We start from the raw sequence: 25,374 nt of genomic DNA, 5'->3' as shown, positions 1-25,374 counted from the left end.
AATTTTCAGTGAAAACACAGCAGCAACCAGAATAATAACAACAACAACAACGGCAACAGCAGCACACTGCTTACAGATCTGCGCTCTCCTGCTGCTGCTGCTGCTGCTCTCACGGCTCTCTCAGACTCGCGTTCACTCGCTCTGTCTACTTGCCAGCGCCCGCTCACTCGCTCTCTCATGCTGGCAAGCAAACGCTCTCTCCATGCCGTAGCACACAGCGCTAGCTCTGAATTGTGTTTCGTTTGTGCTCTGCGTTCAGTCCATGAAAATACTTCGTTGAGTGTGGACGTATTGCAGTCGCACAATTGCGCAACAAACAAATCATAAATTTTACGTCTGCAAGCGGCAAATATCAAATAATAATCATAATAATAACGACGACGACGTGTGTGCCGTGTGTTTTTCAATTACTATACTTTATTTTTTTCACGTGCTGCAATTCGCGAGTGTAAAACGTGCGCCACCCGCAACAGAATGCGGCCAGTGTGACCCTGACCCTGATCTCAATCCTTGCTCCCCAAAAAATAAACGAAGCATTTTTCGCTCCACACCAAAACAGTGACAATAATAATGGCAACAGTTGCCATTGCAGTTGCAAGTCGCGTGCTGCTGCTGCTGTTGATTGTGTTGCAAGGAGGCAGCGAAGCTGCTAACAGTGGCGGTGGCAACGGTGGCAGCGGGGGCGGCAGCGCAGCCAACTCGAATGGATTACAATGCCAGCGGATTGCAGTGTCCGCATGTCAGGGACTTGGCTACAATATGACCGCATTGCCCAATCTTGCTGGTCACACTAATCAGCTGGAGGCTGAGCTGCAGGTAAGCAAAAGAAGAAGAACAAGAATCTCTCTCTCTCTCTCTCAGTCTCCTTCCCTTTCACACCTTTGCGGCTATGTTTGCTGTCCCCAAAAACAACAAAAAACAAAACTAAAAACTCAAAACTGATTGCCGCGTGACGATAAGCGCGACTTTTGTGTGGCCATAAAAACAATTCTCGACGCTTACGTGCGAAAACCAAAATTGTTGAAAAGTCACAAACCATTGCGAAAGCCAACCGACTGAGACGGAGATGGAGACGGAGACGAAGATGGGGGGAAGACGTTGACGGATCTGTAACTGTGGATATGGACATGACTGAAACTGAAGCCACGAGAGAAGTTTCCAAGCCGAAGTTGTGTCAGTGTCAGTTGCTCTTGACGTTGACGACAGTTGGCGGCAGCTCATCAAAGCGCCTCCACTTTTTACTTATTTCATTTTTAGTAGTATTTTTGCCGCTTTTCATTTATGCGGTCGGTTTTCGCGATGTACTGCCTGCGATAAGGTCAAAATAAATTGAATTCGAAATGATCCACAACACACATCCCCAAACAGCTAAAGTTTCTACGTTCGCCATGCTAATTAGAAGCCATCAGCTAATGAGAAAACTTTAGGCATAGATCTGGGCCACACTTGACAAAGCAATGTGTGAGAAACAGCGCGAAGGGAGAGAAAAATAAACTGCTAGATCACACGTAGATCCATTTCGACAGGTACAAAAGTGTTACAGATACACAGCACAATGTTGAGGCAGTTTACACGATGAACTTACAGCATTAACCAGAATATGCTAATGGAAAAAACAAAGCATGCTCCATTTTTTTTATAATTACTAGAACAATTGCAAAAATTGTATTTTCTGCAAACTTGGTTGGTACTTTAAAAGATGATAAAAAGAATATATTTCTGATATTATTGAAATACATATAATATTATATATATGATACCAATTGGCAGACATACAATAAGATATTCGATATATTCGATTTTATATGCTTCCCACAATTGTAACTCACAATTTAAAAAAAAAAAAAAAAGTTAGTCACCTCGTTGCCAAGTCTTTAAGCGCTTCAACCTTACTTAATCATCTCTTTGTTTAATCAAAATAAGTGACATTAAAAAGTGTTAACGCTATGTCTAAAGCAGATGCCACAACAATAGCTCAACGTATTATCTGAGCTAATCTTGATAATATCTAGCTAATTATCATGAATAAATTTAATTTGAAAATACAATGATCTTGATAAAGGGTTGTGTAAATTCAGACACTCTATTACTACTCCTTAGTTTGTGATGGGAACCCAGCTAAAAAGCGATCATCTTAGAGAACTGACCTATTGCTGGGAAAGAAGAAGCTAAAGGCAGCTGTTTCTTTTTTACATGAACTACATTAATCAAGTGGCTGTCAGTTGTGTTTGGTTTTAATCCTGCAGGACTTGGCAGCTTCTGAATGCCTGACTGAATTACATATCTATATAGTTTTGTATATGTAAGCTGTAGAGAGTCTTCCCGCTGTGCTCTGCTCTGCTCTGCTCTGAGCATATCTAGACAAGAGTGCAAACACATCAAGGCACAAACACACACACACACACACACACACACTTACAGAGAGTTATCAGTCAAACGACTTTGGAGAAGCGACAGCCGCAAACATTTAATTGCTTTTCAATGTAAAACGCTGCCCGCTATCAGCGGAGACGACGACGACGACGACGTCAGCGTTGACGTCGCTGCCGCCTTTGCATGTTCCAGATAAAATGATAAAAACCAAGCAGAAAGAAGAAGCAACGTTGAAAACTACAAAGAAAAAAAGGCGAACCGAAATTGTTAACTGTAACTAAAAAGAGAAGAGAATTTTTGTTTTTCTCTACATTTATTTTTTTTTGTTATTTTTTGTTTTGGGCTGCGAGTGCATTTGAGGTCAGCGGCTAGAAGCTAGAGGCAGCGTCATTCTTGACCATAATTTACCATGAAAACAGTCGGAAGAGCGAAGAGAGCGAACAGTGCGTGCCTAAAGAATAAGTCGACAATACTGAAGATGATAATGATGATGGCGATGATGATGATGAAGAAGAGATGGTAGTTGAGAAACAGTAGAAGACAAAAGTCGATGCGGATAATGGTGATGGTAATGGGCAGAACGTTTAGTGTAAATCTAGGCGGCATCTGAGAAAGAAAACGTAAAGCGAACACAGAGATAGAGAGAGAGAGAGAGAGATGGCAAAGAATGGAAATCAAAATGGAAATGGGAATGAAAGAAGTGAGAAATTCATGTGTCTATGTGTGTGTGTGTGTGTGTGTGTGTGTGTGTGTAGGGGTCGCCGGTCATGGTCGGAGCCTTTCTTTTGGCCCAAAGTCCATTAACACCTTTTTGCCGACGCCGATGCCGACGTCAACCCCAGACTAAGATTCAGACTCAGACTCAGATTCGAACTCAGTTTCAGTCTCAGTTGTGACTTGGCCTTTTGGGCGTTTGCCGTTGCCTCTTGCCGTTTTTGGGCAAATGGGCAGCTGGGCAATGGTCAGTGATGATGCTGCCGCCACCTTAAGTGCAGCCATTTGCAGCAGCTGCGAGAGTTGAAACAAAACAACAACGAAACAACTACATAAAAAAAAAGCATAAAACTGTGCACTATGCCTCTAACTGCATAGACGTTTATCTGCGCTGACCATGCTCTTTCTTCGCATACCCTGTACAAGTAGAAATGGGGTAGTTTCATCATTTTATTTAATGAGCAGCAATACTACTTCTTTCACAAGGGTTATTTATTATGTTATGTTCATGAACATAAACTCTACTTATATGTCATGATTTACTTTTAGTATTTTTGCTCATACATTATTGATTTTTTTGCTCTTTTCGTCTTTTCATATCTTGTATATTTCACATTGTAGAGCTCTGAAATGTTTAATAGTAATTTCTTAATGTATTAAGTTTATATTCTGAAAATTTAACCACAATCGTAGTATAAGCAACATATGTTTAGGGTATTTTTATTGATTTTTTTGCTCTTTTCGTCTTTACATATCTTGTATATTTCACATTGTAGAGCTCTGAAATGTTGAATAGTAATTTCTTAATGTATTAAGTTTATATTCTGAAAATTTCACCACAATCGTAGTATAAGCAACATATGTTTAGGGTATTTTCTTGTCGCACATTTATTATGACCTGCACTCTGATTGCTGTTGTTGTTGCTGCTGCTGTGGTTCTTGGGGGCGTCTGGCGTCGCGTTGCCTCCTACTTTGACTGCATCTTATCGCTTGAACTGAGTCTGAGCCTGCGCCTGGCGCTGCTCAAAATGTTCATTCTGCTGCCCTAAATGGTTGTATTCCAGCTGAGTGTGTGTGTGTGTTGTTTAGACAAAAGTCGAACATGTTTCAAGTGGGCAATAAAAACGAAAGCAGCAAACGAATAAAATTAAATCGGAAGCACGTAAAACAGATCAAAGAGTTTTAAAATGAACACGCTGGAAACAGCCACAAAAGCAGCTACAACAGCAACAGCAACCACAGCAACAGCAACAGCAACAGCAACCACAGCAGCAGCAGCAGCATCACAGCAACAACATCAAAGGCCAACTAAAAGCCACAGCAACAACAATCGTCAAATCATCAAAAGCTTTTTGGACCACGGCTGCAAATGCATTTCCATACAATAAAACCGATTCAAATCATGTTTTCCGATCTGCCAAAGAGAAAGAGAGAGGGGGAAAGCGAAAGAGAAAAAGAGAGAGAGAGAGAGAGAGGAAGGTAGAGAAATGGGGTTTATTATTACAATTTAGGGCTGTTTTTTTTTTCTAATGAAAGACTTTTTTCGCTTTTGATCCTCGATAATTACAATTTTTGTTTGATGTGATTTTTCCGATTTCAAACGTACTATAGTACTATATACATACATATATATATTTAATATCTGTGCAATCGTTGGTTGCATGTTGCACCTTTGCCAATTGCAGTTGCCAACGAAAAATGAAAGTAATTTAATTGTTCACTTCCACTTCCACTTGTGCCCACTTAACCACCCCTCCCCTCCTCTCCCCTCCCCTCCCCTCCCCTCGGTCGCCCTTCACCCAGCTGTAGAGCAAGTGTCCAACTGCTTCAATTCAATTTCCAACATTTTCATTGATGTTTATCTCTGAGAGGGTCGTTCCACCCGGCGGAGTGAGGGGCAAATGCGGGGCAATGCAATGCACAGCACAGCGCAGCGCACATTGAATTAATTTGCTTGTAATTGTCCGTTGACGAGCACTTTGTCGGCACTTGGTCGTAACGCCCACTGTGTAAACAGCGCGATACCAATGGAGACAGACAGACAGAGAGACAGAGAGAGAGAGAGAGAGAGAGAGAGAGTAAGAGTAAGATAGAGAGCAGGAGGAGGAGGCAGCTACAGGAGGGAGAGACTGGCGACTGGAGCTTGCTTTTTATTTGATTTGACTTGTTTATGCGCTGTCCCTCGCTCTCTCTCCCCCTCCCTCCCTCTTGCCATACTCCCCTTCCCACTGTGATCCCTGTCACTTTGCTGTTTCTGGTAGATTTTATTTGTTCATTATCATTTCACGTGGCTGCGAGAAAACCCTCCTCCCAGTCGGAGTCGCAGTCGCAACGCTTCCCTCGTTGTCATGTTTGTCATATCACCTCTGATAAAGAAGTAGAGAAAAAAACTATACACACACACAGACACAGACATTTTGTTATAGTGCGGCCTCCCCTTTGGCATACAACCTAGAGATGGGCGTAAAATGCTCTAACTTAAGCATTACTTATTTTAAAAACTTTCAATTGAATCGTTATGAAATTTTGAGGATATTTAGTTGAGTGACTAAAGTTTAGGTTTCCATTTTAAAGAACATTAGAATTCAAAAAATGCAGTAAATATATCATCGCATCATCTATGAGAAAGGAACATAGAAAATTAACTTAATGGAAGCATAATTACGCATATTTTTGAAAACTTGCCAAAAATTACAGATTACATTGTTCCAGCTTAAGAATAAATAAAAATACAATTATTACTTTACTTTGTGCTGTGAAATTGTAAAGTTTAAGTTTCTTTTTCCATTTTAGACATACTAAAGATAAAGTTTTTTTTTCAGAACATTAGAATTTCCAAAAATTAAGTACTTATATATAGAAAATTCCCTTAGTTAAAATCTAATTTCATATATTTGTGTAAACTTATTAAATATGATAAATGGCATAGTTCCAGCTTAGGAATATATCGACGTAGAAGTATTAGTAAACTTCGTTTCTTTTCTTTTTAACTAAAGTTCAAGTTTCTTTTTTTTAGAACATTAGAAAATTCCCTTAGTTAAAATCTAATTTCATATATTTGTGTAGTCTTGTGAAATTTGATAAATGGCATTGTTCTAGCTTAGAAATATATCGACATAGAAGTATTAGTAAACTTCGTTTTTTTTCTTTTTAACAAAAGTTCAAGTTTCTTTTTTTTAGAACATTAGAATTCCCAAAAATTAAGTTCTTATATATAGAAAATTCCCTTAATTAAAGTCTAATTTCATATATTTGTGTAAACTTGTTAGATATGATAAATGGCATTGTTCCAGCTTACGAATATATCGACAGAGAAGTATTAGTAAACTTCGTGTCGTGTCACGTAGAGCAAACCTTTTGACACGCTGTCATCTTTAGTAGTTTAGCGACGCCGTCACACTCGTGGCTGGGAGTCGATGTCGGATTTGTGCGTTAAATATGACAGATGAGTGCTCAAACAAAGAAGAGCCCCGACTTCCCGCTTTTTGTGTCCTCTCTCCTCTCCCCGTTGAAAGCTGTTGCGCTTTTTAGCGTTTATGTAAAGTAATTGTAAATATTTGAACTGCGTTTTGGGCGCTGTTTAGACAGCGCATTAGCCGCTGACGCAGCCAAAGATTTCCCTCCGTTCCCTTCGTTGTTCGCATCCTGTTTTCCATCATCGCACACACATCACATAAGGCTGCCAAAGTTTTGCACCATAAAGACTTCGACGATGGCGATGGCGACAATAAAATTGTTTGATTTTGAAAATCAGAACCCATTAAGCAGATTGTCCGGGGAGGAAGAGAGAGAGAGAGAGGAATGGTTGTGCCCCAATGCACAGAAATTTGATAAATAAAAACAGCAACGAGGCAAGTTTGGAGAACTTCAGCAACTTCCCTTCAGTTCCCCCCTCTGAGATCACACTCGAAGAGCCATAAATGTTTATGGCAAAGAATGCCTGGGCCTTTAGCTTTGCCTTTGCCTTTGCCTTTGCCTTGGTGTCTGTCTTGCTTATCGTGTGTCCCAAAGAGCCAAACCCGAACCTATATATCAGATATAAATACATATAAAGCAATATTCTTCGTTTATAGGCACTCGTATATCTATATCTCTATATCTAGATTGGCTCACGATTTGATTAAACGCAAAAAGCGAAACTAAACAAAAATAGAAAGAACTGAAATATTTTCAAGCTTTTTTACAATATTTGATTTGAGAACGTAGACGCAATCCACAGATTATGGAATCGTATTCCATATCGACTGATTAAGACGATCGTCGCCCGTCAATCGACATGTGATGTGAGAGGTGAGACGGGAGACGGGAGACGTGAGACGGACGCAAGGCGCGATGTCATCATCAACGAACGCCACATCAAAGTCCACAAAGTCAAGCCGGGGGGAAGAACAAACAAAATATATATAGCAAATAGCCAGAGGAAACGTCAAGAAATTAACATAATTATGGGAATTTTCAAGATTTGCAATTTGCTTTTCACAAATTAGTTTTAACGTTATCTTTTGGCTGCATGAAGTGAGTGAGATTTATCTTTATTTTTATTTATGAACATTTTCAAGATATTAAGTGCCTAAGAAAGTTGGATTTGCAGAGTTGAGCAAAATCTTAATAGCAGTATTTTTAGTTTTTGTTTTTAATATTAAGTCCCAACATTTATATTCTTCATCGATATACTAAATATGGCTTTCGGTATATTTGACTAATAATGTTGTGCTTTTATTCAAAATGCGTTTTCTTACATGTTTTAGTTTTTTTTGTTTTTTTTTTGTAATTAGAGCTCTTTCTTTTTAGATATCTATTTTATGTAAAATTTCGACACTCTATTAAAAGCAATTATATTTTTGTATATTTTGTATAACACAAAATGCTCATTCACTATGGTTTTTGTACGTAAATATTTAGTGAAAACCCCAATTTTGTTTTTCCTATGAACTTTGATAAAAGCTTAATGTGTTTGCATTGCGTTTGGCTATCAGTTTCAGTTTTGATGTTTAAAAATCCATAAAAAACAAATTCCAAATACATATAGAAATTTTCAGGTATTGTTGTTGTTGTTCTTCTGGTTGTTGTTGTTGCTGTTGCTGTGCGGTTGGCAAAGAAAAACTCATCCAGAGTTAATCCATGGCGGCGTTTTGATAAGAGACTGCTTATCAGACAGCGCCAAGTTGCCGTTGCCGTTGACGTTGTTGTTCTCTATTTAGCAGAAGCTACCAGGTTACGTGCTGCATGTGTATGGGTGTAGATATGTACATACATATATATGTGTGTGTTTGTATAGTAATTATGTGGGCAACGTTCGTAGAAACAAAAAAAGTAACAAAAAGACGCAAAGACAAAAAGAATGTCAGGGCGGCATTTGAGCCGACTTAGCAAAGATAATGTCAAATGTTTGAGTGCCACCGACCGACCACCGCAGCAACAACAACAAATCAGAAAGAATATGAAGAAAAACGAATGAGAAGAAGCAGAGTAACGAACGACTCTGCCATAATGCATTACTTACCTATAGACAAATGACTTTGAAGTCTCGCGCAGGGCAAAAAAAAAAGAGTTGGAGTCAGGGAGTCAGAGACAGAGACAGAGTCGGAGTTGGAGTCGGAGTCGAAGTCATAGACAGAGTCAAAAGCAAAGACAGACAGTCGCAACATCGCAACATATACAATGTTTAACTATGGATCGTTTGTCATTCGATGGACTCGGCATAACGTGCTGAAACAGGCGATTGAATATAATGATGAAGCACGGCCGAAACGTTGACGAAAAGTTTTGACAAAAGGTTTTGCAGGTCCAACTCGAAGTTGGAAGTTGGATGTTGGCTGGTTGCTACAGCAACAGCAACAGCAATGCCAATGCCAATGCCAATGCCACTTGGAGTCACAGTCGCAGTTCCAGTTGCCTCTGCAGGCAACAACAATTAGTTGACTCGCTGCCTTTTGCTCTGCTCCTTCTCCCTTACTTGCTTCTCTTTTATTTTTGTGCTGACGACCCAAGGCACAAAGCACGCAAAAAATGCAGCAACGTTTTTCAAATGCCGCGTCAGTGAAAAAGCCTGGCTGGAATGTCGAGAGTAACGATGCCGCGATGACAGTGGGCAAAAAAAAAAACACAAGCAAGGCTATTCTCGACAGCTTTATCGACTAGCAGATACCCTTTAAAATTTTATTAAGTTTTAATTTGAAACTATCGAAGTATTGCAGATCAGCTTTAGAATAGTGTAAATCTAAAAGTAACTTGTGGGTGTGGGTATGATCGACTGGTGAATACCCTGTAGCATTGATTTCGGAGCTTATTGATTGAATAGAGTTTGATTAGCTCGAGCTTTCTTAAATATCAATGTAATATAACTAAAGTTGATGTTATATCAATCCCATCGACTTGTAGTTACCCTGTACTAAAAGTTAGGTAGAATAAAATATTCAGAGCTTTACTTTGCAATTATTCTCGTAAAACTTAAATATATTTTTAGTTTAAGTAAGGAAAGCTTGAGCGACTTGCAGACACTTCATGAGTTGCTTATGCCGATTGCAAACACACTTGTTTGATGGGGCTAAAAATATGTATGTGTGGCTGACTTACAGTGCACAAAATGCGTAGAAAAAAAGAAGCGAATGAAACATAAAAACAATAACAATGCAGACAGCAATAGCCAGAAAGCATAACAGCAGCAGCAGCAGCAACAACAACAATAACATCAACAACGAGAGCAACGGCGAACAGAAGAAGAAATGAAAAGATACAGCCGCCGCAGCAGGTTTGTGTCTTAAGTCTTTTGTTTTGTGCGGCAGCAGGATGCTGAAGATGGCGTTCAACTGCGAATACGCAAGTGTGTGTGTGTGTGTGTGCGAATGTGTGTGTGTATGTGTTGCTGCTGCTGCTGAGCGTAATTACATGGCAATTAAGTTAATTGAACTGCGCGCCTGCGCTCGCGTGAATTGCTTTGGCCAAAGATAAACCCAGACGCAACGCCCGCAAAATGTGTGCGTGTGTGTGTGTGAGAGAAACAGCTGCAAACTGTTCCCCAACTTTTCAACTTGCAACTGCAACTTCAGCTCTTGGCATAATTTCGTGTAAGCTGCGTGTAGCTCATTTTGCAAGCTAATCCCTCGTTGCCGCTTCTGACAAAATTGTCAGCAATGCTGGGACAGCGAGACACGCGGACAGACAGATCCAGTTGCAGTTGCAAGTTGCAACTGGCAATTCGAGGCACAAGTGCACAAAGTCCTGAACTGAACTGAAGTCAACTGAAAATTGAATATATTAAGTGCAGAAAGAGCACCGCGAACAGCGACCAATTGAATGCGGTTCGTTTGGGTCACAACTGCCAGTCCTCTGTCTGCCCGTCTGTCTGTCTGTCCGTCTGTCCGTCCGTTCGTCCATCTCTCTGTCTGTCCAGTCCATACAATGGATGCTTCAATTGTAACTGTAGCATGCGCTAAGCACAATTGCTTTCATGTGCTGAGACTCCAGCTTCATCTCAAACTCGAACTCGAACTCCAGCTCTAGCTTCAGTTGCAGCTTCAGCTCCAGCTCCAACTCCAGCTGGAGCTCTCTGTCTGTGGCTGCTTTCAGCTGTCCGGATGTCTGGCAGCCACTTGGCAGATTTCTGCCAAAGATTAGCCGATGCTGTCGCTGATTGTTTGTCTAACTGCAAGCGAGCTAAAGCGACCGAGGCTCAAGTCGTAGCTGGTGCAGCTACAACCAAGGCGCATCTGATTAGAAACGGCAGAAAGTACAAATTTCTTGCGTTTCACAACACTGGCGAACAATGTTTGCAACATTTCACAAGTAAAAGCATAAAATTTATATCTTAAAGAGGCTTATTATTGGTTAGTTTTTCTTGAACTATTTTACTTTATATTACAACATTTACAAATACAATGAAAGCACTATAGAACGTTTCACAACACTGGTAAACTTTTCAATTTAAGTTACGCTATGGTTAAGTCTATTCTATGCATATGCATAATATGAAGGCTTTATTTTTTATTTTCAACATATTTCTTTATATTATGCAACACTTATATTCTACAATACTGGTAAATACTTAAAAATAATTTAGTAAATTTTCTTTAAGTCTAAGAGATGCTTTAACATTGCAACTAATATATAGATTTTTACCAACTACTTTGTGACATTTAACAACACTTAAAAATACTTTAGTGTTTTATAAGACTGGTAAATATTTCAAATGAACGAATGAAGAAATTTGGACATTTATTATTTGAGTGGATTAAAATGCTTTATCGTTGGTTTTTTTTTTGTTAAGTTTATCTTGCTGTATTTTTCAACACTTAAAACAGCTTAAAAGACATTTTGAGCAAATACCAGCTAAAAGTAATGCTATAATTTAATGGCAAGCAATACTTGATCCGCGCAGAATGAAGTGCATCTAATCCGCTGAGCACTGACTGTAATGCAATGCAACGTGGATGCCTGACTAGCGCTTCCTGCAGTAGCTGCAACATCGGTCTGGCTGCCTGCCACATGCTGCGGCTGCTGATGTTGCTGCTGCGGCTTTGGCTTTGTTGCATTCCAGCGATCGACGATCGGCGATCGGCAGTTTGCCTTTTGGATTTGCAGTCTTTTGAATGACAATCGTCGCCAGTCAAAATGTCAATTAATTGTAAGAAGAGATTCATATGTCAGCCAAAGTCAGTCGCAGTTGCAAGTTGCAAGCTGCAAGCGGTGACAGCATCACAAGCTTGCCACATTGCCACAACTGCCACTGCGGCTCACCGCTGTAGCTGAATCTCTGCATCTCGTGTGTGCTTATCAGCTGTTTGTGGCTCTAATTAGAAATACAAAGAGTCCGGCAGATTGATCAGTTTATGGCTCCGGCTATGATCTCATTGGCAGCATTTTTGTTTTTCGCTAAGCGGCGGCATCGATTTATCATCGCATCGTTGTCGCGCCGCGCCGTTTGCCGCAGCATCTTAATTATGCAAATTAGTCGAGCGCTTAGCAAAACTCCCTCCCTCCTCCCTACCTGCCTTCTTCCATTAAAAATCCAACAGAAGAGCAGCGGCAAAAACAAATTCAAATAAAATAGGAGACAACGTCGCATGTTGACCTGTTGCCCGGCATTCAAATTCGCCATATTCATATAATATACATTCACATTCACGTTCATATTCGTATTCGTTTTCGCATTCGCAGCTGGGGCTAATTGCAAGCGCTTTCAAAGCAAATTAAATCAATTGGCGCACTTCAAAAGCCGCCGACGCGTCGCGGCACCCAACAAGTATCAAATGCTTTTTGGCCCGGCCAACTAAATCAAATAAAGCGCAAATCAAATAATGCACTGCCAACAGCAGCAACAACAACAACAACAACGAGCACAGCTGACAGCGGCAGATAAAACGCTGCCGTCTTCGTAGCCACATCGTGAGCGACGCTTTTGTCGGCTGACCAAAACTTGACTTTGACTCAACTCAACTGAACTGAACTCAGCTGAAGATTTAGTATCGCTCTCGCTCTCTGTGTCGGCGTGTAACTTTATAGCTTGCGCTACTTTGTTGTTGTTGTTGTTGTTGTTTTCCACAAAGCATTTCGCAACACTTGTCATTCTGTCAGGCTTCAAGCTGCATCCGACAGATACTCGCACAAATAGAAACACTTGAACAGTCTTGTGTTTTTTGTTTTTCGTTTTTTTTTTTTTGTTTTTGTTTTTGATGATCGCGCCTGTCATGAGCACTTCTCTCAAGTCAACATCTCGTCTCGTCTACCGCAGCGCGTCTTCGTTTCAAGTGCGCTTTGCTCGACATTTTTATATTATAGCTTTGTGCATATGTAACAGGCAGAAGGAGGCATGTCCGACCACATAAAGTATATAGATATTCTCGATCAGCGATCTTAATCTTGTCTGTCTGTCTGTCCGTCCACTTATTACGTGTTTTAGTTGATTTGACTGATAATCTGGTATATTCTGTAGTACTATGCCAATATGCCAAATATAACTTTCGGTATATTATAGTATATTTACTATTTCTTAAGAATAATACAGCACTGTTTCACTATTTTTAAAAATGGATAGCGAGTATCTCACAGCTGAGCACACTTGACTGTAGCTCTTAGCTTAGATTATTAGATCAAGCTACAAATCATATTACTTTAGAGCTAAACAACATGGAAATTCCATGCAGTCAGTCAGTCATTATTATTAGCACTTTAGCTAATATTAAGCAGGCACATTCGAATTGGCAAATGCACATAATTTTGGCGTCTTATGTGCCACATGTTGCAGCTTCTCATTAGACTTGCATAAAGTAATCTCATAACAAATTGCCTGGACATGGGGTCCACGGCTAGAGAGAATACTAAATGCCAGCTCTGAGGCAGCGCCAAATGGATGGAAGTTCCAGTTGCCTGGCGCTTAAGCCTATAATTTGTATGCACAGCAAGGGAGAAGGAGAGACAGAGAGAGAGAAACAGGTAGAGAAGCTGCAGCGATGACGAAGGCGACGACGAAGCGTAGAAAATATATAAATTAATCCATTACTTAAGAGCAGATTATGCAGATGTCTGAGCGCATTAAATGTCGCCGGCGATCGCTTCGCTTCGCGTCGTGGTTTGTGGCATTAAGCATTAATGAATGAACATGCCGCCAACTGGGGCGAGTCATACTCAACATTGATGCGTTCGATACACATGTATATGTATCTACAGTCGAGTTGTAGATACATTTGTATCTACGACCGGCTTTGCCTTTCGAATATTCAAACGCTCGCAACTTACGCGTATTCAAAGTCAAAGTGCCGCAACAACATGTGGCAACATTAATGCGCCTTCTGCTTTGCTTTCATTTCGGGGTTTTTTTTTCATTTTTATTTGATTTGGTTACGGCCAACAACAAAAAACAGAAAAGAAAAGAAAAGAAAAAATCATTAATCAAAATCGAAAAATCATTAAGTTCGCGTTTACGTCGAGGTGTCAACTCTGTGGTTGTTGCCTCGATTGATGTTGTTGTTGTTGTTGTTGTTGCTGTTCAACTGGTTGCTGTGGCTGTTCTCTGACTTGTAATTGAATTGTGAACATGGTCGGGGCAACAAGCCAACTCAGCGACAAGCCGCAACATTATCAAACTGAAACAAAAATTAAATGTTTCTCTCGAAACGGGAAACTAAATGTGTGAAACAGGCTGAAGGAATAGCCGCAAGTCAAACAATAAAATATAAAAAAAAACCGAAAACCAAAAAAAAAACTTCAAATCCAAAAACCGAAACGAAACTTGAAAGAAAACGCGATAGAGACAAAGCGCTGCCAAGCAACTGCCGATCGAGCTGCCTAGAGAGACGTTCACAAAAATACAAAGTCAAAAAAAAAAAAATACAAAAATAACACTGTTAATTTTGCTGAAACAAATTAAGCATAACTTTTTTTTCCATTTTACACACGATGCGATGACACAAAAGTTAATTTCATGATCGATTTTTTAAAATCACACCAAAAGCAAAAGCGGTTTATTCTTTTGCCTTAGCTTTGAAGGACCGACAAAAATGTCAGTTGCGCTTGCCAGCGATGAAAGAAATTGCTCTTAAACAATTAGAAATTAATGTGGGAAATATTAAGACGGCTTCTTTAAATATAATAAAAAAAAATAATAAAAAAGAGAAAAAATTCCTAAAAGTGTATTGATAAATTTATGTATTTTTCCAGACTTTATTTAGAAGAAGCTAAAAGTAACTTTTAAGCAAATGCCAATTATTGCAAGAAGGATCTAGACATCAATACATATAAAATATATCTAAATAAATACTGGAAAAATATAATAAAGAAATAGAGAAAATAGCATAAATTGTTAGTCATAAATATTTGCACTCATCGAACTGATGAATTTATTTAAACTTTTGAAATATTACGACATATATTGGGATCCATTTAAGTCAAACTCTATGCTGATAATATTTCTCTCACAGCAACTTTGTTAGCTCTGTAGTTTTGTTACAATGTGTGTTGCAAGCAAAACGAATCTGTTGATTGTTGTGGGGTGTGCAAAGAAACAAAGTGTACGTCGTTGCGGCATAGCGAATGGCGGCCTCTTTTTTTGCGGCAACTGCGTGGCCAAAAAATGCTCGAAGCGTTGCAGATTGCATTCGATGCGCAGACGCAGACGCAAAACGTGAAATGGGAATGCGACTTTGCTCTGGCTCCAACATTGACTACGACTTTGACTGGAGGCTGAAGCTGCGACGGAGACTTCGACTTCGACTTTGACTGCGACTGCGACTGAGGCTGAGTCTGAAGTTGTGGTTGTATTATAGCCAAGTTGCCCTTTTGCATTTGCAGGCAAGGCAAAAACACAAAGCGGCATTAATAACACATTTTAGACACTCTCGACGAGCCAAGACAGGCGTTTGCCTGTGCCCCAAAACATGGCACGGTTTTCAACTTTATCAGACTCTGTTCGCTCTCTCTCTCATTCACATTCTATCCCTCTCTTGCTTGCTCTTGTTCTGTGGCTCATGCGGTTAGACTGTCTATTAATCTGATTGCCTTTCAGTTTTTAGACTGGCTTATGACTACTATGATGATGATTACGATGACGAGGCCCTGACACTTGTTGCCATTGTTGTGGGCTCTCTCGCTGCAGCATCATTAAATTATTATTGCCTTGGGCTATCTTTCCATGTGCGCTCTGCTCCATAGACACACTAAGACAATAGAGCGAGACAGCACACACACACACACAAAGAGAGCGAGCGAGCCAGCAAATGATCGAAGGTTCGATCTCACTATGTGGCACACAGTATGTGCAGGCGGCGGCTGCGTCAAAAGCAATGCCAAGTAGCCAAAGTATGCTCAACTACAGAGTACCCTGTAACTGTTTGACCAATTTCATATGCATTTATCAACAAATAGTGTTCAATTTATCGAGGTAATATGCATTAGACTTTTGTTGAAAATTGAGTTAAACTACAACTAAAAAACCTTGGGATTTATAAACAAATGTCACTTGAGTTATTGAGCTAAACATATATTCAATTGTGGATGGAAAGATAGTTAAACTCTAGCTTAATTTGGTAGGGATTAGTAAAGAAATGTTAGTGGTAGATTTTTAAAGAAATATTAGTTGTGGAAAGTATGTTCAACTGCATCTAAAATTAGTAGAGGTTTGTTATGAAATCGAAGTTCAGTTTATAATTGAATTTATTAACTGAACTATAAGTTACTCTATAACTCAAAGCAAGCAACTATAGATGAGCACTGCTCTTTATATACACTTTTTAATATATAGTAAGTATATGCTATTGATGCATATAAGCAATCATAGAGTAAGAGAGATCAGAAGAGCAGCGGGAAGTGGGGGCAAAGTGTATACAAATTGGAAATTGCGTGTCTAATGCGCCGTTCGAGATGCCCGACGGTGTTTTGTGGCTGCGGCTGTGGCTCTTCTTCTCTGTTTGGCTTTTGACTGCCCTAATGTGCCTTAATTATACCTACAACAACAACAACAACAGCAAAGAGTAGAAGGTGCAAGAGGAAGAGGATGACAAGGAGAAGGAGAACACGAATAAGCAAGAAGCAAGCAAAGCAAAAGCCACACGGTGGCCAATGGATACAAGAATTACACTGAACTTAAGCTCAAACTTGATCAGCAAGCTGGAAATGGGAGTCGAAGTGGAAGTGGAAGTCAATGGAATTGGAATTGGAGTTGGAGTTTTGCGAGCTCAGAGCTCAAGTTGGGATCGAGGATCCGACTGAGAGAGGCCTGAGACTCGAGATCCGAGATCCGAGACCTGGGACCCCATGTCAACCCATCAAATGCATGTCAAAGTGCCGCTCTGGGAGTCAGTGTTCGCATCGTTCTTTGACTTTGGCTCTTTCCTGAGAAAACGTCTCACTAATTTGATGCAGGGGCTGCTCTTCTCTCCTTCTCTCCCTCTCTCTCTCTCCCTCGCTCTCGCTCTTCTTTTCATTTTCGTTGTATTTTATTATAGCTGTTGTTAGCTTTTTTTTGTGACTGCAGCCTTAAACCCTTTTGCGCCGTCTAGTCAACCAAAAAAATAAAATAAAGAGTAAAAATTCCGCAAACTCATAAATGTTTATGCCTCAGGTTCGTCATCGTCTTCGTCATCATCATTTGACGGACATGTCTGGGGACGACCGTTTGCCTTTATTATTCTGTATCTATATCCCTCCTCTCTATCTCTCTGTCTCTGTGGCTTAGTCATGCGAAAACTGCGGAAATTGATCTGAGTTGCCATTTGAAGCAATTAGATTGCATTACGCTGCCGTCGCGTGTAATTAGCCCGATAGATAATTGCAGTCGACACTTGCGCCTGGGAATGCGAGCAGCCATCGAAAGCGATCGCAAACAGACTCCAATATGTGTGAAATCTGTCGCCAATTTTCACACGAACAACGTGTGTACTATTAACTGCACTTAGTTGCTAGAAATCAATTAAACTATGAAGCTACATAACAAGACACTCGCTTAACATAATCAACAATAATTACAGATCAACGGTATGAAATATCAAGCTGACTTATTATAGTCCTTATCGATAGATTACTTAAGAGTTGCAGCTGTAGATAGAATGTATAACAAACATATATCGAAAAAGATTAACAAAGTATTATAGAGGCTAAGCTGCTGAGATACAAAGTGAAAATCAAAGATCTTTAGAATGCGAACTATTTTAGTAATATGAAAATAAAAAGCAAATATATACTTTAATTTAAATAGCTTCAATTTGTAATCTGTATAGTACTGTATCCATTAATTGTACTTTTTACTCCTTTATAGAGAGAACATACATATTCCGATAAGGATTAACAATGCCTTTTAGGGGCTAAGCTGCTGTGATACAAAGTGCAGATTAATGATCTAAAGATTGAGAAGAATTCCAATAATAAGAAAATAATTGGCAGTTAGTTGCTGATCTATGATGTATAAGCTTCTTAAATATGTAGTTTGTATTTAGAGTATATAATAGAAGTCTACTATATAAATTGTGTTCATATAGTATACATATCCAAAATACCAGATTCAACAAAGTTTTATAGGGGCTAAACTGGCGACTAGTTGTAGGAAGACATGTAAATGTGTAACTTGAGATACAAAATATAGTTAAATGTGCCTAAGAATTGATAATGACAAATTTTCTTAAATGAAAATAGTTTTGTTAAGCATAAAAAACAGTTTTGTACTTCGGTTTATTGATCAATGAAATCAAAGTTACTTAGATTTCTGGTCTCTTTTTAGACAAAGTAATATGTGAGTGATTTTTATTCAGTTTTAGTCATAAATTTTACGCTTTATTTTTGATAAAATAATAGAAAACATACACATACATATCTTCAAAAGAAGTAGCTGTCATTCCAGTTGCCTGCAGCTGTTGATAAGTTGCAAGCAGATAAAAAGGCAACTTAAGATACAAAGTGTAGATAAATGTTGTTCAGATTTGTTGGCGATAAACAATAATAAATGAGAATCAGTTCTGAAGAAATAAAATGCAAATGTTTAGTTAGATTATTTGGGGTATAAAACAAGGGTTATTTAGATTTGAAGACTTCTTTTCTACTTGGATTTTTTGTGGTATGAACAAAATGTTTTTCAAATTCTTAGCCTGCATTTATGTTATAGAAAAAGTGTCTTATTTCCGAAACTAAAAATATAATTTTACTTTTTACTTTGCAGTACAAAATATCAATTAATCTTCTACCCACTTATTAGCCAATTTTCTATATAACAACAATCAGCTTTTCTAGGGTATCAAGTGCGTTGGCAAACAGCATCAGCAGGAGATACATACATAAAATATATTGTAGTTGAAAAGTAGAAACAAAATCAAAGTGCGCACATGATGTGTGTGTGTGTGTGTGTGTGTGTGTGTGTGTGTGTGTGTGTGTGTGTGTGTGTGTGTGTGTGCTTCGGAATTGTTATTCCAGTTGGCAATTTCGATAGTGTAAACAATTAGCAATAATTGTTGTTAATTGTAGTTGTTGCTCTTGCCTGACTATTGACCAGTCGAAGTCGTTGTCGATGTCGATGTCGGTGAAAGAACAAAGCGTAAGATAAAACGCAGAGAGCGCCGCCTCGACTACGTTTGACTACATTTTTATTGCAGTTTTATTAGATAAAATTATAGACATCACAGCGAACGAAATGGCAACACACAGCACACAGCACACAACTAACAAACAAACAAACAGGCAACATTCGCTACAACAATAACAATTAACAAAGCTGAAAAAGTCAGGTGTTTGCGAGAGAGGTGTGAATGGGGAACGCTGTCAATTTGATTGTTTAAAACATTTTTGTTGTTGTTCTTGTTGTTTTTCCTATTGTTTTGCCCCTTTCTGAGTTCGTTTTGTGCTATTTGCACAAAATATTTGCCGTGTTTTTGCCTCGTTTTTCTTCAATTTGTGTAGTTTTGCTTATCGAACAGCGCATTTCGATCTAATTATTTGTCGGCAAGCTTTCATCTTTTGCTTTTTGCCTTTTGCCTTTTGCTTTTGCCCCCCGCCTTGCTTACTTTACGACTTTTGTGCTCCCTCCTAATAGATAGAATATATACATACAGCTGTTAATTGATAAATGGCAAAATCTATTGCCATTATATAAAGCGATTTTACCCGCTCCCCGCCACCCCACCCTTCAAAACAGCAACGATAACATCCGCCATCGATAACCCAAAAGCCAAACCCAAAAATAAAATACAGTCTTAAGACTTCAGCTGCGTCTGCGTTTGAGTCGCAAAATTTGCATTGCTAATGCTTCATTAAGTTGCAAATACACCAAGAGAGTGACACAGAAAGAGCGGGGGGAGTGGGGAGGAAAGAGGGGAGCGTCAGCGCTTGCAATCTTCTAGATAGAGATACATTTTATCGAAGATCGCAAGATAGACAGCAAAGTGCTACTTCATGGAAATGAAGATAAGCTCAACTTATTGCTTCAATTTGGCAAAACTCTGTTTCGTATACCCTGCTTTTAATGGCCAAAGGGTATGCTACGCTTGTGATAGATAGCTTGAACTATTCATTTTAGATATGCTTATTTGCTCGGTAATTAATTTGTACAAAAGTTAAGTGTAAATTAATTGAATGATTGAAAAATAGCTTTGCTTCTATATATCATATTATTTTTGATTCCTCAACATTTGGTTGCGACCGGATACAAATTTTTGATATTATTTAATTAAAATTTTTGATAAAAATTGTGCCAACTGCAATAGGTCTGGATATTGTCGTATATATTCTGATCACATATAATTCACATATATAATATTTGATCACAATATATACAACAATATTAAATATGCACTCTTTTATCATCTTTAAAATTGATAAGCAATTGTTGCTTATTAAATTTTGTTTTTAAAAATGTATAAAGCTTTAAAACTTTTTATAAAATTTAATGTATAAAGTATTCACAATGTTTCCGTACTACAATCAGATTATTTTTATACCCGCTACCTATAGGGTAGACGGGTATTATAACTTTGTGCCAGCAGGAAATGTACTATATGTAACAGGTAGAAGGAGGCATCTCCCTATAAAGTATATATATTCTTGATCAGCGTCAACAGCCGAGTCGATATAGCCATGTCCGTCTGTCCGTCTGTCCGTATGAAACACTGGATCTCAGAGACTATAAGAGATAGAGCTATATTTTTTTTTGACAGCATTTGTTATGTTTGCACGCAGATCAAGTTTGTTTCAAATTTTTGCCACGCCCACTTCCGCCCCCGCAAATCAAAAATATCGAATAACAAGCCTAATTTTAAAGCTAGAGTTGCGAATTTTGGTATATACAATACTATAGTAGTTATGATTCCTGAAAATTTGATCGTAACGATCAGATAAAAGTTGTGGAAGTTATTAAAGAAATACTTTTGTATGGGCAAAAGCGCCTACTCTTTAGGGTCTGAGTTGCTTTAGCCGACAATCTGGTACATTGTGTCGTCTATGGTATATTTCGAAAGGTGTACTATATCGATATACCAAATATACCATTTGGTATATTTTTAGTATTTTTGCAGTATATTCGGTATATTTTGAAAATGATACCGCAATATTTTGCCTTTATTAAAAATGGGTAGCGGGTATCTCACAGTCGAGCACACTCGACTGTAGCTTTCTTACTTGTTATAAAGTAGAATAATGTATCTGATGCTGGCCTATGATGTATGTTATATATATTAAGAAGCCACAGACTATCTTTAGTTTTAATAAGTTAGCTTTCAATTGAATTTCGACCACAAACTAATTCATATTTAATTTGTTTGCTCTTTGCAGATTGCCAAGCTGCTGCCACTGATCGAGTCGGGGTGCTCGAAGCGCGCCCGTTTCCTGCTCTGCTCGGCGCTCTTTCCGCTCTGCAGTCCCGATGTGCCACGCCCCGTGACCGCCTGCAAGTCGCTGTGCGAGACGGTAAAAGGCGAGTGTGCGGCAAACGCGACACCCGAGCTGATGCAGCTGTGGCCTCAGTTCCTCAGCTGCGACTCGTTGCCGCAGCCCGAGAATCACGAGCTCTGCATGCAGATACCGCAAGAGACGGTGGCCAATTTGGGTGGCGGGCAGCAGCAGCCGCTGCCAGCGGAGACGCAAGCAACTGGAGGAGCAACTGGATCAGCAGCAGCAACTAGTGGAACTTCGGCCGCCGCCGAGCCACCGCCGCAGCAGCAGATGTACTGGTCGTGGATGGCCTGGAAGATGTCCTCGCAGCTGGGCAAATCATCGGCCAGCAACAATTTGCCACGCAGCGATGGCATGAGCACACTTGGCGGTGGCTATTGTCCTCAGAACTTTAGCCTGAATCCGCTGAACAGCGACGAATGTTTGCCACAGTGTCAACGCGATGCGTTCCACACGACGCAGCAAAAGAAGCTCACCGAGAGTCTGATACTCGGTCTCTCAGCCGTCTGCTTTGTGCTCACACTTTTCGCCTTGGTCACCTTCTGGGCGGAACCGACACGCTTCGGTTACCCCGAGCGCCCGGTGCTGTTCTTGTGCCTCTGCTACAATCTGTTTAGCGTCTGCTATCTGGAGCGCATTGTGTTCCATCAGGCGCGCAGTCTGGCGCTGTTGCAGGAGCCGGGGGCACGCAGCAATGTGGCACGCAGCACCATCATCGCACCATGCGCACTGACGCCACCTTGCCTCGCCTCGTACATCAGCACATCGTATCTGAGCTTGTGCGCCGCCAGCTGGTGGCTAATCTTCGCCCTCTGCTTCTATCTGTCGTCGCACAAGAAATGGTCCAGCGAGGCGCTCGAGAAACGCTCGGGACTCTTTCATGTGCTCGCCTGGATGCCACCGTTGGCGCCACCGATAGCCGCCCTGCTGCTGGAGCGTGTGCGTCCCAGCGAACTGACCGGCATGTGCAGTGCACCCGGTTTCGTGGAGCTGCCGGCGCTGGCGCTGCTGCTGCTCGGTCTCTACTTTACGCTGCGTGCCTCACGCTCGCTGCATAGCCTGCAACAGCAGCTGCAACCGACGCTGGCGCATCAGCGTTTCGCGCAGATCCGCAAGCGTTTCGTCATCTTCTCGCTGCTGTTCTTTGTGCCCACCGCCGCCGGTGTAATTGCCGCCTTCTGTGAACGCTTCGCGGACGCCGTGCCCAGTTGCCCCAGTCCCGAGGAGTGTGCAACACCTGCGCAGCTGAGCGCTTGGCCAGCGTTGGTGCGCATCTTCTTTCAGCTGGTGGGCGGCACGTTGACCGGCATGTGGGTGTGGTCACGCAAGACCTGCGAGAGCTATCGCAGTCGCTTAGTCGCCGGTTCACCGACATCCTCCCTGATGGCGCAACACAAATCAGCGGCTGCTGCGCTCCCCAAAAAGCATCTCTATGCCAGTGGCAAGTCGATGCTCGCATCGCCAGTGACGACGAATGGCGTGAATGGTGGCTGCCAGGCGCCGCTCTACGCTGGCATCAGTTTCCACAATGTCCCCGTCTACAATCCCAATCAGTCGAGGGTGTAGTGGGCGTGGGCGTGGCAGGCAAGCTTGCCACCTAGTTATAGTAGGCCCCATAAGTAAGCCCCTAAATGAAATGTGTTAATAGCTTTAAATACAATTTGTATATAGTTTTTTTTTTTTTCTTTTTACATGATAATTAGTATTACACATTATTATTAAGCATTACACTTATTATTATTAGTAGTTGTAATATAATTTAAACAACAAAATAAATGCAAAAAGTATTTAAATTATAAATAATAACTGCTTTGCTTTTGAGGGGAGTTCATGCAATCTGAAATAATAAATCCAAAAAGTGCTTAAATTAAATATGAATATTAACTGACTTACTTTTGTGGGTATATAAAAAGGCAAATTTCATGTAATACCATTCTGAAAGATATACGATATAGTATCATAGACAAACAGAGAAGTCTCATTAAAAGATTGAGGGACTTTAAGGTATTAAATGTGGTTTAAATTTCATAAAGCTAAACTTGCCAACATTTATGAACGGTGCATAGCTAGTTAGAGCTTGTCAGTTTAATTAAAAGGCAAAGCTTGTTTAATACAAAAAATGCATGAAATACACAGATCTTTTAATGTAAAATTCAATGCTTATTCCAGTAGAAAACTCTTCACGTTTTTCTGTTTTACTTTTCAAAGGCGCCAGCAAAAAGTCATTTGCTATTCTCTCACAGGTTTCGCTGCAACTTTATCATGCCATCTTAATGAAAGTTCCAGCATAATAAGCAGCAGTATTTGTTTTCTTTTTATAGCTCTGCGCTGATCTAGATACATTTTGTGTATCTGCTATGGGAAAACTCCGAGGCGGCTCATGAAAGATGAAGGAACCAGAAGTGGACTTGAAAGACAGAGACTGGCAAAAATGAGTTAATTGTTGCTACTGTTTTTTTTTTGTGCTTTTGTCGAGGGCAATTAGAAAAATGTTTAATGATAGCTCTTAAGTTGATTACAACAATTTTGTTGTCGCCTGGCATCTTGTCGTTGCAACACAGTGGCAGTTGAAGATGATGCTAAAGCTAAAGTGGAGTTCCAACCACCCTGCGAGTGTCACACATAAAAACCACACACATACACACACACACACACAAACACACAACATGCAGTCGAGCAGTCGAGAAGTCGAAGAGCAGCAGCAACAACAGTGCGCAATTAATTTGATTGAAGCTGCCACACGGCGTGCCTTTGCAACGTTTCTATCTTACAAATTGCGACGCTGCCAGTGCAACAGGCAACACAGACAAGACAACAGCCACAGCCACAGCCACAGCGACTGTGCAGCCGCCACTGTGCAGCAAGCGTGCAATTAACTCTTGTGCGCCAAGATCAAAGCGATTAAAGCCGACTACAACGACGACTACGACGACCAAAGCCGAGCCCAGGGGCTGTGGCAGTGCCCCTTTGGCAACGCAAAAAAAAAAAAAAAAAGATGAAGTCGAAGTCGAAGTCGAAACTGAAAACTGAAAAGCGAACGAAGCCAAGCCAAGCCAGCCAAAACGTTGAAGCTTTATCGTCATCATCTTCATCATTCTGTTGGCTTGTTGTTTTTAGTTGCCTGCCGCCTGGCGAAACAACAAAAAAACGTGCCCCAAATGCCCAGTCCACTGCCAATAGACAAGACCAGAGAGCGGAGAGCGAAGAGTGGTCAGCGGGGAGCGTCCAATGTGAGGTACATTTGCTGTTTGCCTCGGCTGCGGCTACAAAAAATGATTGCTGGCCATTTACAAGTGTTAAATGTGCATAAAACTTGGCCAACAACGGTCTCTGTGGTCTTTGGTTTGCTTCCCTCGCGCCTCGCGCTTCTTATTATAAATGCGACTCATTTGGCCAGTGGGGGCGATCGAACATTTGAGACAAATGACTGCACGATGCGTTCCAGTTTAACAAATAACTCATGCCCACAAACTAACTATCTCAAGTCAGCTCTTTTAAGCGCATGTGCTTTAGCAAATTGCCAAGTGTACTTACAATAGCTAGAGACGATGTCAACGTTTTAAGAAAACTTCTGGAAAGGCAATGCATGGATCGTGTCTTAGCTGTAGGTCGATCTGCATATGGGTTTAAATAGCTTGTGCCAAAGTTAATTGCTGAAGTCCAAATACTCTTCATGTGCAGCCTCGACTTTCAGCATTTCTTCGAAAATATTTCTTTTTATTTGCTTGATGCTAAGAGAATGCAACATAATTGTGGCTTGCACGACTTTGTTTCTATTAAGCAATTTTGGTCATCCTAAAAGTATGCAACATAAAAGTTTTCCACCAAGGAATTTACCGCATTTCTACTTGCTGCTAATTTATGTTCGCCTGGTATTTAAACTGCCGACTCTGCAGTTTTATGCTTTGAATGGCCAACGTCATCCAC

The 25,374-nt window shown here is 40.3% G+C and overlaps 1 protein-coding gene across 1 annotated transcript; it reads left to right on the top strand.

Moving 5' to 3' along the window:
* The first annotated feature begins 270 nt into the window (after positions 1-270).
* Positions 271-23,211, top strand: LOC117577636 (frizzled-3). Its single transcript, XM_034262505.2, has 2 exons — positions 271-816; positions 21,328-23,211. Exons 1-2 carry the CDS (start codon positions 571-573, stop codon positions 23,011-23,013), a joined length of 1,932 nt encoding a protein of 643 aa, XP_034118396.1. The 5' UTR covers positions 271-570; the 3' UTR covers positions 23,014-23,211.
* Positions 23,212-25,374: the final 2,163 nt, after the last annotated feature.

Source organism: Drosophila albomicans, chromosome X, assembly GCF_009650485.2.
Source record: "Drosophila albomicans strain 15112-1751.03 chromosome X, ASM965048v2, whole genome shotgun sequence".
NCBI classification, from domain to species: Eukaryota; Metazoa; Arthropoda; class Insecta; order Diptera; family Drosophilidae; genus Drosophila; species Drosophila albomicans.
Note: the sequence above shows the minus strand (reverse complement) of the source record. Positions and strands in the feature narration are given on the sequence as shown.

Coding starts and splice junctions, on each gene's coding strand:
- LOC117577636 (XM_034262505.2), top strand. CDS start 571: ATGGCAACAGTTGCCATTGCAGTTGCAAGTCGCGTGCTGCTGCTGCTG. Junction 817..21,327: donor AGCTGGAGGCTGAGCTGCAG/GTAAGCAAAAGA, acceptor TGCTCTTTGCAG/ATTGCCAAGCTGCTGCCACT.